The sequence below is a fragment of the Protopterus annectens genome, chromosome 5.part1 (assembly GCF_019279795.1).
Source record: "Protopterus annectens isolate FY-2018-M chromosome 5.part1, PAN1.0, whole genome shotgun sequence".
In the NCBI taxonomy this organism is placed as follows: Eukaryota; Metazoa; Chordata; order Ceratodontiformes; family Protopteridae; genus Protopterus; species Protopterus annectens.
Window position 1 is genome coordinate 292362172 of NC_056736.1, and position 14508 is coordinate 292376679.

A 14508-nucleotide genomic window follows, 5' to 3' on the forward strand; every position below is an offset into this window, starting at 1 on the left:
ATCAAAGTATGACTGCTGTAGAACAACTTCCAAATGGCATTTAAGGCAATTATGGTTAAATGCCTTTTGTATTACAAATGATGTGTCATATGGCAACACCACAATGCAGTCTTTTTCACAATAACTCAACAATTTTGAATTTCAACAAAGGCCATAATATAGCAGTGCATGCTTGCCACAGAAATTTAACAAAGGTTATAACCTTTAAAAAGCTAAAACGCTAATGCCTTGTGCAAACATTTCTCTTTAATGTGGTTTCTTAACTGTCTGGAAAAATTCATGAAAAGAAAATTTAATAAAATCATGGCTTTATTTTCCTGATGCAATGACACTGGCAAAAGTATTGAAATGCCACTTGTTGATAAGGCTAAATGACATCAGTGTCTCAGCTTTCTACCATGTGTAGGGGAAAAAAAGGTATCCTGCTATGTAAACAATGGGTTATCCATCATGTGTACACAACAGCAGCAATGTTTCAGGTATCTATGAATGTAAGGTAGAGCAGAAGTGACAGAAGGTCATCCAGTTACAAAGCTTGTGGGCATGTCTGCATTATGGGAAAAAAAAATAAAACAGCATAGATTTTGCTGCTTCAAAATGACTGTTTGCAAACACAGTACTTCTGCAGCACCTGACAGCTATCCGTCTCTTACAGTGTTGTTGCTGCTGCTGCCTAACTACTTCTGGCATTTTTTTTATAAAACGCCAAGGGTATACTTCTGTTCTTGCTGGCAAAACTGTCTGAAAAAAGTATGTTTCTTGTATTTTCTAATAACCAGTGGTTACAGAAGTCAAAGGCTCTGCTTTGTTCATCTCATAGGTAATGTACAGCCATTCTGACTGCTATTTCATACACTACTGAACTACTTCCATGAAGAAAGTAGTGCAGTATCACATACAGGGGTGGCATGCCTTTACTCTACCCAGTAACTGTAATGCACAGATGCCAAGAAGAATCCATAACAGACCAGATCTTCACACATCTTGCATTATTTGCTGTTTAAAACCACAAACCTTGTATCAGGAACTTAGAGCACATCTGACTTACACACTCTAAAATTATTTTCCTGTTTAACACCTGACCCCCACCCATGGTATACCAAAGAGTAGATCAGTGATGCAGATGTTTTTAATTTCACCAGCTAAGAAATAAAACTCCAGAAGTTATAAGCACTTTAACTGCTTTTTGCTACTGTATATTACATGCAGAACAACATGGATCGTCCTTGTCTGGCTGTGACGCATAGTTCATCTGTCTGACAATCTCAGCAAAGAGTTCATCCACCATGGTTTTGCTTTTTGCAGAAGTCTCCATGAAGGGGCAACCCCATTCTTCAGCCAGTGCTCTACCTTCACTTGATGACACTTCTCGCTCGCTCTCCAAGTCAACTTTGTTCCCAACCAGTATTACAGGTACCTTCTCATACCTAAAAAAGAAAAAAAAATTGTAACTCAGTACTTGAAGAGAATTTGCTGAAAGCTAACTAAACTACAAAGGACAGTAATAAGAGAAACAAACTCTATTCTAATCTGTGCAGGGTTCACTGTTCAAAACATATTAATGTTTAAAGCACAGTTCTGTGAGAAACTCATCATCACAGAAGTCAAGACATACTGGAACTACCCACAGGAGGACCTCTGCCTGATCCCAAAGCTTTGTGGGCATATAGACATGGGCAGACCCCTTCCTACACTGGGGCTGTGGATAAAAGAGGCAGCCCGTACATGCCATTTTTACCAATGAAAAAGAATGCTATACCCTGCACAGAGAGGACCTTTCTGCAACAAGTTGTTATATTTTGCACAATCTCTGTTGTAATACCCTGCTTTTAGTCACTGGAAGTAAATGCAGGTACTGCCCCTCCCTTACCTCTAGAGGTCCACGGGGCAATCCTAAAAGAAGAGAGAAGCAGGGATGCAGGGAGCCTGCACTGCAACAGTGATTCCACTCAGACATCACGGTTACAGTACATTTCCCACTAAAACTTTACTATGTTATTTGTACTGGTCACTGTTGTGAAGAATTTGTTTATATTCAGGAAGAAGACAACTCCCACCTCTTAACCATGAATGGGGTGGTGGACAGAGTTGGGGTTATCCAGTCATGACTCCTAAGATGATGCTTGCTGGACTGCAGCCCTAAACCATCTTCTTCGCCTGAACTGTAGGTCTAGTTTGCAGTGCTTTAAAAGAGTGGAGAGAGGACCAGTCACCTGCCTCACAAATGTTCTGTGTCAACCTGACGGCAGTAGCTGAAGTAGCAGCTGCTGTTCTAGAATGTGCAATCTTTCCCTGAAGTAGTCTTTCATGCATCTCATAGCAGAAAATGCTACAATTAGCTGGCTACCAGAAAAGGGTTTACATAGAGACAGGACTGTTATCCTTTCTTTGGTGAAGGCCAAAAGTAACTGATCCATCAGCTGGAAGGACTTAGCCCTGTCCCAGTAATATCTAAGCTGTCTTCAAACATACAAGAGCTACAAGATCCTCTTCCCTTTGTTCTGTGGTTGAAGAACACCAGTAAATGGATAGTCCGATTAAAGGAGATTTCAGATACCATTTTGGCCATGAATTAAAGGTTCATCCTGAGGTTAACCCTGTCCTAATGGAGCAACATAAATAGCTCTTTGCATATCAGGGCTTGTAGTTCTGACACTGTTTTAGTTGAAGGCACAACCAACAAAAAAATGGTCTTCCAGTTCAGATACCCAAGCGGGACTGATATGGTCAGTTCATATGGTGCTAAGGTCAGATTTTCCAGAAGAAAACTGAAACTGCAATGAAGTGGAATAATCTTCCTTGGTGGCCTAGGTTCAATAACCCTACCATGAACATTTGGACGGTAAGGTTTTCTCTAGGAGGTGCTGTTCTGAAATGCATGCTGAGATGGTAGACACATGAACCTTAATAGAAGAGTAGGATAGCACTGCTGAAAACAGATCTAACAAATGTAACAGAACAAATGGTACTCCTGCTTGCAATGACTGTTAGCTCTGCTTTCTACACCAAATAGAAAACATTTTCCATTGTAGTAGATAATGCTTCCTTGGGTTAGGTTTTCTGACTTCATTCATAACACAGCATGCTGTTAGAAATCAGGTGCTTGAAAGGAATCATGGTCAGATCATCCACTAGCCACCAATTTTGGTCCCTGCAGGCTTACATGGATCAGGCTGACTGAACAGATATCAACTTTATCACCATGGAGAACCAGTACTGTTTTGGTCAATATACTGTTTTGGTCAATATGGCATTACTAGGATCACCATGGGTTTCTCACTGCAGCATCATGGATATAGGGGTGTAGGCAGATACACATAAACAAACAAAAATTTCCAGTAGAAGAAGAAAGAGAAGGCATCATGCCTCCAGGCTCTGTATTACTGGATTCTCAGGCAGTACCAAGGAAGTTAGCAGTTTGACAGTTTGACAGGCAAATGGGTCTAAGTCCAGAATTCTCCACCTGTCTGTCAGGGACATAACACTTCCTTGGTTTAACTTCCAACTATGTTTTCTCAACAGAGTTCTGCATAGATTCCCTGTGATAGTTGTGAGTGCCCTGAGTTCTATGACCACTTGGATTGCCTGATGTCAAGCTTGCATTCCTAGTCTATACAGGGAATACAATCAGGTTCTGCTCTGCCTGCTTATCTACCACATCACTGTGACATAAATCTACAGTGAGTAAAAGCACTCTTAGTTTGCACAACTTGCTGAAAGCCCAACTAGCTATGGCAATTGAGAGTAAGTCTTTTCTTTGAAGGACTTCATTGTCTTTGGACCATTAGGGTACATGTATGAACCCCCCATACTAATTATAAGGAACTAGCCACCAGAGACTGAGTTTTATGGGTGATGCAAAATGTACCGTCGCATTCTTACATACTTACTATGCCTCTGAACTTCTAGATGCATGATGTCCATGAACTGCATGTGCGTACTTTGGCAGAACTTCAAGAACCACTGGACCTTTCTTTATGTTTAAATTCAACATGGTCAACAAGGATAACTTAGGCCATACAGGTCAGGGCTCTGAGAAAGTCCATAGCTAGCATGGAATTCCAGCTGGTCAGTAGGCAAAAGAAGCTCTCCAAGAAAATGACCTTTTCCTGCAATAGATATAATGCTTTTCTGCTACGTTCTGGGTCATTCACAGAAAAAATATTGGTTGTAGCTAAGGGCAATCTCAATCTGTGGAGGTTGTAAGACAAACAAAAGTTATGTACTCCCCATAATGATAGATCTATGTTGTCTGCTTCCATCCTTCCTCAATGTACAAATCTCAGATCTGACCTCTGATCTGACTTCAGCCATTTCTAAGCTTTGGATCCGGTGCTCAGGCTCCTTCTCTTACACATAATCCCTGTGCAAAGAGCAAGGTACATCAGATCAAGTCTGCCTGACAGAAGCAAAAATTAGGACTATCAAGAGGCTAACAGCAAACAAAGATCTGACAAGCATTTCCACTTGTATAGAAAACCTCAAGGAGCCAAGGCTGGGTTAGCTACAGTCATCCAGATATGACAATGTGAGAAACTATAAAACAAAAGGAAGGGGGATGGTAGGCAGGTAGTTGAAGAAGGACAGAACAGACAACACAGATCTATCTTTATGGTGAGCACATAACTTTTGAATCTGATGTTATCTTTTCTGTCCATTCCTCAATGTATGGGACAGAGTCCCCATCTACTTTACTACTTGGGCGGCCTTATGGAACAATATTCTGGAACACAGTTTTGCCAAAAGAGGCTCTTCACCTAGCTTGTATGTCCAATTTGTAATGTGAAATGAAGGCACGGACCCTGGACCTTGGACCAGGTAGGTATAGCACAGATGTTGTCAATTGGTTCACTAGAAGAAAAGGCTTTAGATGAAGCCACAGATCTTGTAGAAGGAGCTTTTGGAAGTGTAGGAAGTGACAGACCTCTTTCTTGATAGACATTAGATATGCAATGACACAGCCAACGTGAAAGGGAGATTTTGGATACTCTTTTTCCCAACTTAGTAGTAGAAAAAGATACAAATGATCAGATTTTCTAAAACGTTTTGTCCACTGTAAGTAAAAACATAACTGATGGTGAACATCTAGCAGATGTAACATATTCAGCCTTGTTTGAAAAATTTGGAAAGAACACTGGAAGATTCATGGACTGGCTGATAGACAATTCAGAAGCCACCTTAGGAAGAAAAGAGGGGTTGGTTTTCAGGTATGTTCTGTCTTTGTGAAATATCAGCTAAGGAGGTTTTGAGGATAAGACATGAAGCTCAGAAATTCTCCTGGCAAAAGTGATAACAACCAAAAATAAAGCCTTCTCTGATAAAAATTCTAGATCAACTCTAGCAGATGATTTGAAAAGAGGACCAGTTAATGCTTGCAGTAAAATAGTAACATCTCATGGAAGATCTGGATCTGTAAATGGGGGGATGTAAAAGAAAAGTTCTTCTAAGGAAAGGCTTGGATAATATAAGAGATGCTATGGGCATGTGATTTTCACCAATGTGGAAAGAGGACATAGCAGCTAACTGTACTTTGATGGTGGAGTAGCTAGCTCCATTTTGAAAATGATGGGTGAGAAAATTCAAAATTGCTGGAAGAGGACCCAAGAAGGGATCAATGTTATTTTCAACTGCCCAAATGGAAACTCTTTTCCATTTACTTTTGTAGATATTTCTAGTAGAAGGTTTCTGGGAACAGGACAAAATGCGAACTGAAGATGAAGACTTGGGCTATCAAACCATCTTTGGAATTGAATAAACCATGCAGTCAACTTGAGGGATTGAATGTTCGGGTGAAGTGACCCCAAAGGGTGAGAATGTAGATCTGGATTTGAGCTGAGCATCTAGGGAGGATGAACTAGATGTGGCCAGAGGATGGAAACCCACAACTGTAAAGCTCAGTAAGGGGCTATGAGGATGACTGTGACCTTTGTTATGAACACTTTCTGTAGAAACGTTGGAATCGGGGGCACTGGAGGAAAGTCATAAAGGAGTCCTAGGCCCAAGAGTGCATTACAGCATCTCTGGGTGACTCCCCATCTCAGGAATTAGAGCAAATAACTTGCTACATTTGATGTTGTGGGGAGAGGTGAAGATATCAGAGCAAAGTCGGCCACAATGGCTCAAAATCTACTCATTTACTAATAGATTGAGGAACTGCTCATGAAGGAGTAGTATCAGAATGCTCAATCTGTCCACAAGGATATTGGATTTCTCCAGAATGTGCACCGCTATTACAAAGTGGTGAGAAGGTATCACCCACTGCCACAGTCTCATGGCCTCTTGACACAACGGATAAGATTTGGTTCCTCATAGTTTGTTGATGTACCAAACAACTGCAACACTCACTGCCTGGACAGATATCACACCCAAGGGGTAAAGTCCCGAAAAGCCTACAACACTAGCAGAACTGCTCTCATCTCCAATATATTTATGTGTAGATTGGCCTCTGTTTAGGACCACACGCCATGGACTATCTTTCCCAGATAATGCCCCCCAGCCCAGCTGGGAAGTGTCCATGGTCACCATGACTTGAGGGAAAAGAAGAACGAAAGGACATCCTTGTAGAATGTGGAGATTCCAGCCAATACTACATCTGTGCTCTACAAATCTTCACTAGTTATCCTTGAAAAGACATGGGCTATTTTTTCTGATTGACCATCAAACCATCAGGGCCCACTGAATTATCTGCATATTGAATCTGACTATGGGACTGCTGTATTAGAGGCTGCCATGGAACCCAGAAGGTGAAAAATTATTTTTGCTGCTGGTTTCTGATAGGACAAAAAGTCCTGGGCTTGTTGGTGAAGTGATGTAATTCTTGAGGTAGCCTTACTATCTGAAGTTTTGTGACCAGAAGTACTCTGATAAACTTTAATGAATAACCAAAAATATATACCAAATATACGCTAAGGACTGTAGCTCACTGCAAATGCTTATTTTCAAAAATCACTTTTAACAGAACACAAATAAAAATGAACCCCTGAGGGTTAAAACTATTTTGCACACAGGTTAAACGCTTTCGTCTGCTAACTGCAGACTTCATCAGAACAAACTTTAATGAATGAAGTGGCTGCGGCTTGGATTTAGTTAGGTACACTGTAATTCCCAAGTCTGTACACAACTGGAACAAGGAGTCTCTGGCTTGAATGAGTAGATTCCTGGTAGGGGCAGTGATAAGCCAGTCATTCAAATATGGCCACACCCAGACATCCTGCAGTTGTAGCCGATCTGCCACCACTACCATACTTTGGTAAACATGCTGTGGTGAGACCAAAAGGTACAGCTCTGAATTGTAAATGACTGGCTCACAGACAGAAGTGAAAATACTTCCCGAAGCATCTTTCCATTTTTTATGTGGTACAACACATCTTGAAGGTCTCTTAAGCACTTTCTTCCTCGATAGGGGAAGAATGGACTGAACTGTGACTATAAGGAATTTAATTTACTTCACAAAGTTGTTCAAGTGGATTAGGTCCAGAATTGGTCTTTGGCACCCATTTTTCTTTGGCACTAAAAAGAACCTTGAGTAAATTCCAGATCTCCTGCGATCCTGAGGGACCTCTTGCATGATTCACTTTCTTAAAAGCTTTATTTTTTCTGAAGCGGCTTCTTCTATTTGCGAGGGGGGGACATTGGCAAATCTTTTTGGGGTACAGGAAGGGTATGAGAGGGAATGAAACAGCCTTTGATAGTGATCCTTTGCACCCATTTGTCTGGGTGATGTATATCCAGATTGTGGTGCGCACGTATAAGTGCCACCCCCCCCCCCCCGACTGCCTCTAGAATGCAACAGTCGGGCAACCATTCAGGACTGTTGGAAAAACTTCTCCAAGAAAATACCTCTGAACCTTTGATTTTGTGGGCCACCTCTGCCCCTTGGACAATGTACATTATAAGAGTTTCCACCTGGGCTCTTTCTCTGGACGTATCAGGTGTAAATCCCTAAGATATGCAAAACCAAATTCTCTTGCCCCCCCCCCCCTCTCATTTCTGGAGAAGGTTCTCTGAAGGGTAGAGAATTTAACCCCTACAGCAGACAGGGGTTTACCATCTTTCTCAGTTCTTGAGATAGTCTCTTCAACTTTGGGACCAAAAAGGGTTGATTCATCATAGGGGGTGTTAACAAAAGATGCCATGAAAATTCTGTAAAGTCAGAAAATGCATCCAGGAATGTTCTTTATGGAAATACCTGTGCAGGCTGCTCTACACATACCATCCGTAGCATTGTAGATAAGGTGCATAGAAACACTGGATCAGGATTGTAGGGTAGTCAACTGTGAATCAATAGAGTTTCTTTGATTCACAGACAAGGACCCTGGGAGAGATGTGATAAACTTGGCCAAGTCCCTCTGGATACATTTGACATCTGCCAAGTAATTAAGCGCCATCACCAAAAAAGTAGATAAGGCATAAACACCCTTTCTAAATCTGTCCAACACATGTGATTCTTTGTTTGTTGTATGGACAGAGGAACTAACTCTCTTATGCAAGTTTCTGCTTAGTGATTGCAGCCATTACCATTGAATCTACCACAGGTCCCTTGTTCCAATGGGAAAAGTCTTTGGGAGCAAAAAGGAATCTGTTTGGCTTTTGGGGAATGATCTCAGCTTTATTTGGCCCATGCAGAGATCAGGTATATCATCTCATCAGCTGGGGGATCTACCCAAGACGTAGAAGGGCCAAAACCAAAAGCCTCAAGGAAAGTACAGTTTTCTGGAGAAGGCATGTGGAAATACCAATTCCCTTTCTGTCAGAGAAGTTTGAGAATCTGTCTGAACTAAATGTCCATAAGGGGGAATCTGGGAGAACCTTCTCTTTCATCGTCGGTGTCAGTGGTAGGGGGTTCCTCAGGGGAATCCAAGTGTCTCCTTCTGCATGTTTACTTCTGTGTACCTTTTCTGTGGGTTGTTCAGGGGAGGACTCAGGAGCTGACATAGTCTCCTCTAGGAGGACTGGCTCAAGGCTTCTGGAAATTGGCTGCCCTAATGGGACAAGAAGAGTAGGCTGTAAACCCTGGTAAATTCTATGGGGGGAGGGTTAGGTCCAATTTCAAGAGAGTAGTCATCTCTCTGGGTTGAGAGAGCACTCTCTCGAAAGTCTCAAACATCAAGCATGACAAGGATCCAGAAAGCCTTGTTGCAGCAGCCAAAAAGTACAGTTTTGTACCTACCATAAATGTAGATGTTCGAGTGCTAATACAGCTGCAGTCATAACAGATGGGTTCTCCTGCCGTCAGGCGGGTCCTCGGTCAGCCGAATTCCAAAGTCTAGGACCGGCGTCAGTTGTCGTCGCTTCTTCCCTGAAATCAGTGCGACAGGGGTATAAAGGAACCAGCCGACGCCATTTTCTTCAGTTTTTCTTGCCCCAGATGTCAAGTGCCCCCAGAAGGAAGGCAATACATAAATTTGTGTAATAATGCAGTGCAATATAATCAAAATACAGTAGTTGCAAGCAAATACATCATAAATGAATACCCCAATCAGTTTGTATGAGGATGTGTTAGCCTATAGGCCTGTCCCAAGAGGGGAAGGAGGGAGGGAAACCTGGACTGCAGCTGTATTAGCACTCAAACATCTACATTTATGGTAGGTACAAAACTGTACTATGTTCATCGTGCATACAGCTGCAGTCATAACAGATGGGTAGAATCCCAAAGCTAAGAAAGGGGTGGTAGGCACTAGGTGGAACTAGGAGGAGCCAAAATGCCCTGCAAGACTGCAGTGGCAAAGCCTGCTCTAGATTTGGAGTATAATGGTAGGTTGTAGTGCTTGGAGAAGGTATGCACAGAACTCCAAGTGGCTGCTTCCAAAATATCCCTGGTAGGAACTCCTCTGAGGAAGGCTGCAGAGGTGGCTGTGGCCCTGGTGGAATGAGTTCTAATGCCTGTAGGTACAGTTTTGCCATGAAAGGAATAGCAAAAGCGTATGCAGTGAGCTATCCATTTTGAGATTGTCTGTTTGGAAATTGGCTTTCCTTGAGCTCCTACCACATAGGACACAAAGAGCTGTTCTGATTTTCTGAAAGGCTTTGTTCTGTCCAAGTAATAACGCAGTTGTCTGTGGATGTCCAAGGAATGTAGTAATCTCTCCCCTTTGTTTTGAGGATTAGGATAAAAAGTAGGTAAATGTATGGCCTGATTTAAAGCTACCCTGGATACCACTTTAGGCATAAAGGATGGGTTGGTTCGTAAGGAAACTCTGTCCTGATGGAAGATGATAAAAGGCTGGACAGCCATGAGAGCCTGTAGTTCTGAAACTCTATGAGCTGAGGTGATAGCCAGAAGGAAAGCTGTTTTCCAGGACAAATATTGCAAATCTGATGAGGCAGCTGGCTCAAAGGGAGGCAAGGTCAGTTTTTCCAGAATGAAATTAAGATCCCAAGCAGGTATTGGCTGTTTCCTTGGAGGTCTTAAATTCTTAGCCCCTCTGAGGAACTGTCTTAAGAGAGGGTGAGAGAATAAAGGTGGATCAGTGTTGTATTCTGCAGAAATGGCTGAGGCATGGATTTTGATGGAGGAGAATGAAAGTTCATTGCTTAGCAGTTCAGCCAAATATTTGAGGTAAATTCAGTTTTCCAGGATCCTGGCCCTTTTTCTCATTCCAGACACAAAAATGTTTCCATTTTGTGGAGTAAGCTTTTCTAGTTGATGGCCTTCTGGCCTCCAAAATGACATCCTGCACCTCCTTGGAGAGTAGGGCCTGTTGTGATGCTAAGGAATCTTCCATGCGGCTAGATTGAGTGTTTTTAGCTGGCTGTGAAGAGTTTTGAAGCTGTGCTGAGTCAGAAGAAGAGGCATTAGAGGCAGGGTCCATGGTGGGGAATGCGTCAGGCTCCTCAGGAGTGGGTACCAGTGTTGCCTTGGCCAGTCCGGAGCAATGAGAATCATCTTTGGTCTGTCTGCTCTGGTTTTCAATAGAACTTTGGGCAGCAGAGGAAGAGGTGGGAAGGCATAAACTGTCATTGATGTCCAACTGAAAGAGAGAGCGTCCACTCTCCAGGCCTTTGGATGGAATATCTTTGAGCAGAATTTTGTCAATTGATGATTTTTGTGGGAGGCAAAGAGATCTAGGTCTGGCCTTCCCCATTCTTGGATTATTTCTGTAAAAACTTTTGGATGCAATTTCCATTCGTGTGGATCTGTCATATTCCTGCTTAGGTTGTCTGCCAGCATGTTTTCCTTGCCTGGCAAGTACTGTGCTTGTAGTTCCATCTGTAAGTCCATGGCCATGTTCCAAAGTGACATGGCCAGTCTGCATAGGGGGTAAGAATGTGTTCCTCCCTGTTTGTTTATGTACCACATAACTGTGGTGTTGTCCGTTCTTATCAATAGTTGACCTGGTTGTAGAAGGTCCTTGAAAGCCATAATAGCATTTATTACTGCTAGCATTTCTTTTTGATTGATGTGAAGGTGCTTTTCTTTTTGGGACCATTTGCCCTGAATGCACCGATCTGTCATGTGCGCCCCCCCAGGCGTAGTCCGAGGCGTCTGTTGTGATGACTTGATTTGCTTGAGGCTTGCTGAATGGAAGACCTGTGTTTGTTTGACATGCTTGAGCCCACCACAGAAATTCCTTTTGCAGACATTGGATTAGTGGTATTATTGTTTCCAAACTGTGGCTGTGTTGAGACCATATGTTTTTCAGGTACCATTGTAGTTTCCTCATATGCAGCTTTGCACATGGGATTAGTAAGATGCAAGATGCCATGAATCCCAGAGCCTGCAGGATTTTCCTTGCAGTCAGCCTGGTGCAATTCGCTAGTGTTCTGAAGTATTGAATTAGTTGCCCCTGCTTCTCTGGCGTGACATAGGCCATCTGGGTGTTTGTGTCCAAATTGGCACCCAGGAAAATTATCTTCCGAGAGGGTATTAGCCTTGATTTCTTTTTGTTGACTGTGTATCCCAGAGAGTTCAACAACATTATTACATAAGCCAGATGTTTCAGAAGAATGTGCTTCCTGTCCGCTTGGATCAGGCAGTCATCCAAATAGGGGTATATTTGTATCCCTTGAAGTCTGCAGTAGGCAATTACTGATGCCAGGCATTTCGTGAATACTCTGGGTGCAGTAGATAAGCCAAAGGGCAATGCAGAGAATTGATAATGGGTTGAACCTGCAAGAAATCTGAGGTACCTTCTGCAATTTTGTCTGATTGGGACATGCAGGTATGCCTCCTTGAGGCCCAATGTTACCAGCCAAGACTCCTTGCCCAGCATGGGAAGAAGTTGCTGTAGAGTGAGCATCTTGCATTTTGGTATGAGTAGAAATGTGTTTAGGATGGATAGGTCCAAAATAGGTCTCCAATCTTTTCCCTTCCTTGGCACCAGAAATAGCCTGGAATAAAAACCTTGACCTTGTTCGTGCGTAGGTACCTCTTGAATAGCTTTCATGTTTATGAGATCTGTAATTTGCCTTTGTGCCTCTGCCCTTTGATTGTGTGGCAGGTTTGGCATGCCTCTCATTTTTGGAAGGGTGTGAAAATGGAATTTGTAGCCTCTGTTTATAATGTCCAGGATCCATTTGTCCTTTGTGACAATATGCCAATTTTTTGAAAATAATGCCAGCTTTCCTCCTAAGGGGGCTGCCATTTGAGACTTGGTTGGCATGCAAAGGGGAAAGTCATTGGGCTTGCTTTCTGAAAGATTGCGAGTTATCCTCACCACCTCTTTGTGTAGGAGCTTGCCATTGTCTGCCTCTAAACGATCCTTGGGATTGTCCTCTGCCCCTCGGGCGCCTGTATCTGCCTCTTTGGGGTCTGTCCGTTGCAGGAAAGGACCAGTTTTTGAAAGGCCAATTTCTACTAAAATGTGGGGGTTGTACCTGTAGAAATTCTTTCACAGTTTGCATTGATTTAGCCTTTTCCTCCATTTTCCTTAATACCTCCTCAGCATTAGCACCAAATAGTACATCCTTTTGAAGAAGGGCGTCTAGTAATTTAGCTGTGACATGATCATGCAAGGCTTGTTCCTTGAGCCAGGCATGCCTACGTATGACTGATCCTGTAACAGCAGCTCTACATGAAGCCTCTAGAGCATCAAAACCACATTGTAAGGTATGCTTACCCACTTGTTCTGCACTATGCATCAAATCCTGCAACTCCTTCAAGTCTGGTTGTTCAGGTTGTGACATTTTACTTTTCAATTGTGATAACAAAAACTGTTGGTATTTTAGCATATGAAACTGACAGTTTAAGGCCCTCATGGATAAGGTAGCAGAGGTATATACCTTTTTTCCCCACCTTTCTAAGGATCTGGAATCTCTCTCAGAAGGTAATGGATTTTTAGCAATGGAGGCCTTAACTCCCTTGGGGCCCTGTGAGATGGTTTCTGGGTCAGCAGCATGGCTTTTGTATAGAAATTGGTGTGAGTCAAGAACCCTGTAGTACCTGTCAGGCTTAACTGGAGCTGGAGGTAGAGAATCTGGGTTAAGGCAGGCCTCCGAGTAAACATCATCTAGGATGTCCAAGACAGGAGGTATAGCCAGAGGCCTGTGCTGAGGTAGCAAGAGAAATTCCCTGAGCCTTTTCTTGGAATCTGAATAATCTTGGCCTTCCCAGTGGAAGTGTTCCCTTAAGGTATGCAAATTTTCCCCAAATGAGTAATCCTCAGGGGGGGATACAGAAGGGATGGATTCCTCCGCATCAGAGTCTTCAAAAGGGGAGTAAGAATGTTCCTGATCATCAGAGTGCTCTGAAATAATGGAGCCCTGATCAGAGGAGGGTGAATCTTCCTCCACTCTGGGCCTTTTGTCCGGTGGGGGCTGAGAACCTCTGATAAGAGTAATTAAGTCCTCAGCCATTTTAAGCATCTGTTTCTTAGGCATGGGGCCTGGAGATGGGCCCTGTGTAGCTGGTCTCTTAGAGTGCATGGTTGCTTTAGACTTAATGAAAGCCTTGATGGAGAAAGAAGAGGAAGGTCTGAAGACACCTTGAGTGGAGGTGGACCTGTCCACATTCTGAGTTTCAACGCCAAGAGTGGCTTCGGTATCTGTAGTTGGGGTGTGGGCCGAGGAGCCTGCGACCTCGGGCACAGGAGACACCGTCAAAGAAGTGTTGTCGGTAGTCAGGGGCTGCGTAGGCGCCTCGCTGAGAACCGGACCACGTGTAGTCAGCTTTGGCATGGTGTCGGTAGAGGCCGCGGACCTCGTGTGTTGGTCCTTATCTTTGCGTTTTTTAGACAAGACCGGAGTCGGAGTATCCGACGACATAGTATAGTTAAATGCTTTCCCAAAATAATGCTGGGCGAACTCCGCCCGACGCTTAATAATGCGTTTGTTGAATGTAGCACAAAAGCGACAGACTGAGACGTCGTGGTCTGGGCCTAAACAAGGTATACAGAGGGAACGGAAATCCTTATGCGGTATTTGCTTCCCACAAGAAATACAATTATTAACTTTGTCTGACATCGGTCTGAGGCAAGAAAAGTTTCCCCAACGGGGTACTTAGCTTTTAAGAAGACTTCGGTTTCCAAATTTTCGTAATCACAGGAGCTGGCTGACCGGCACTTGCGAACT

General features: G+C 43.1%; 1 protein-coding gene across 1 annotated transcript in view; it reads right to left on the minus strand.

The window, feature by feature from the left end:
* Window positions 1-226: 226 nt before the first annotated feature.
* The window catches only part of RAP2A (RAP2A, member of RAS oncogene family), a 438027-nt gene continuing 423745 nt past the window's right edge, over window positions 227-14508 (minus strand). Inside the window, exon 2 of the mRNA XM_044072963.1 lies at window positions 227-1427. Coding sequence (XP_043928898.1) covers window positions 1190-1427 — 238 coding nt within the window. The 3' untranslated portion in view covers window positions 227-1189. The remainder of the gene's footprint in view (window positions 1428-14508) is intronic.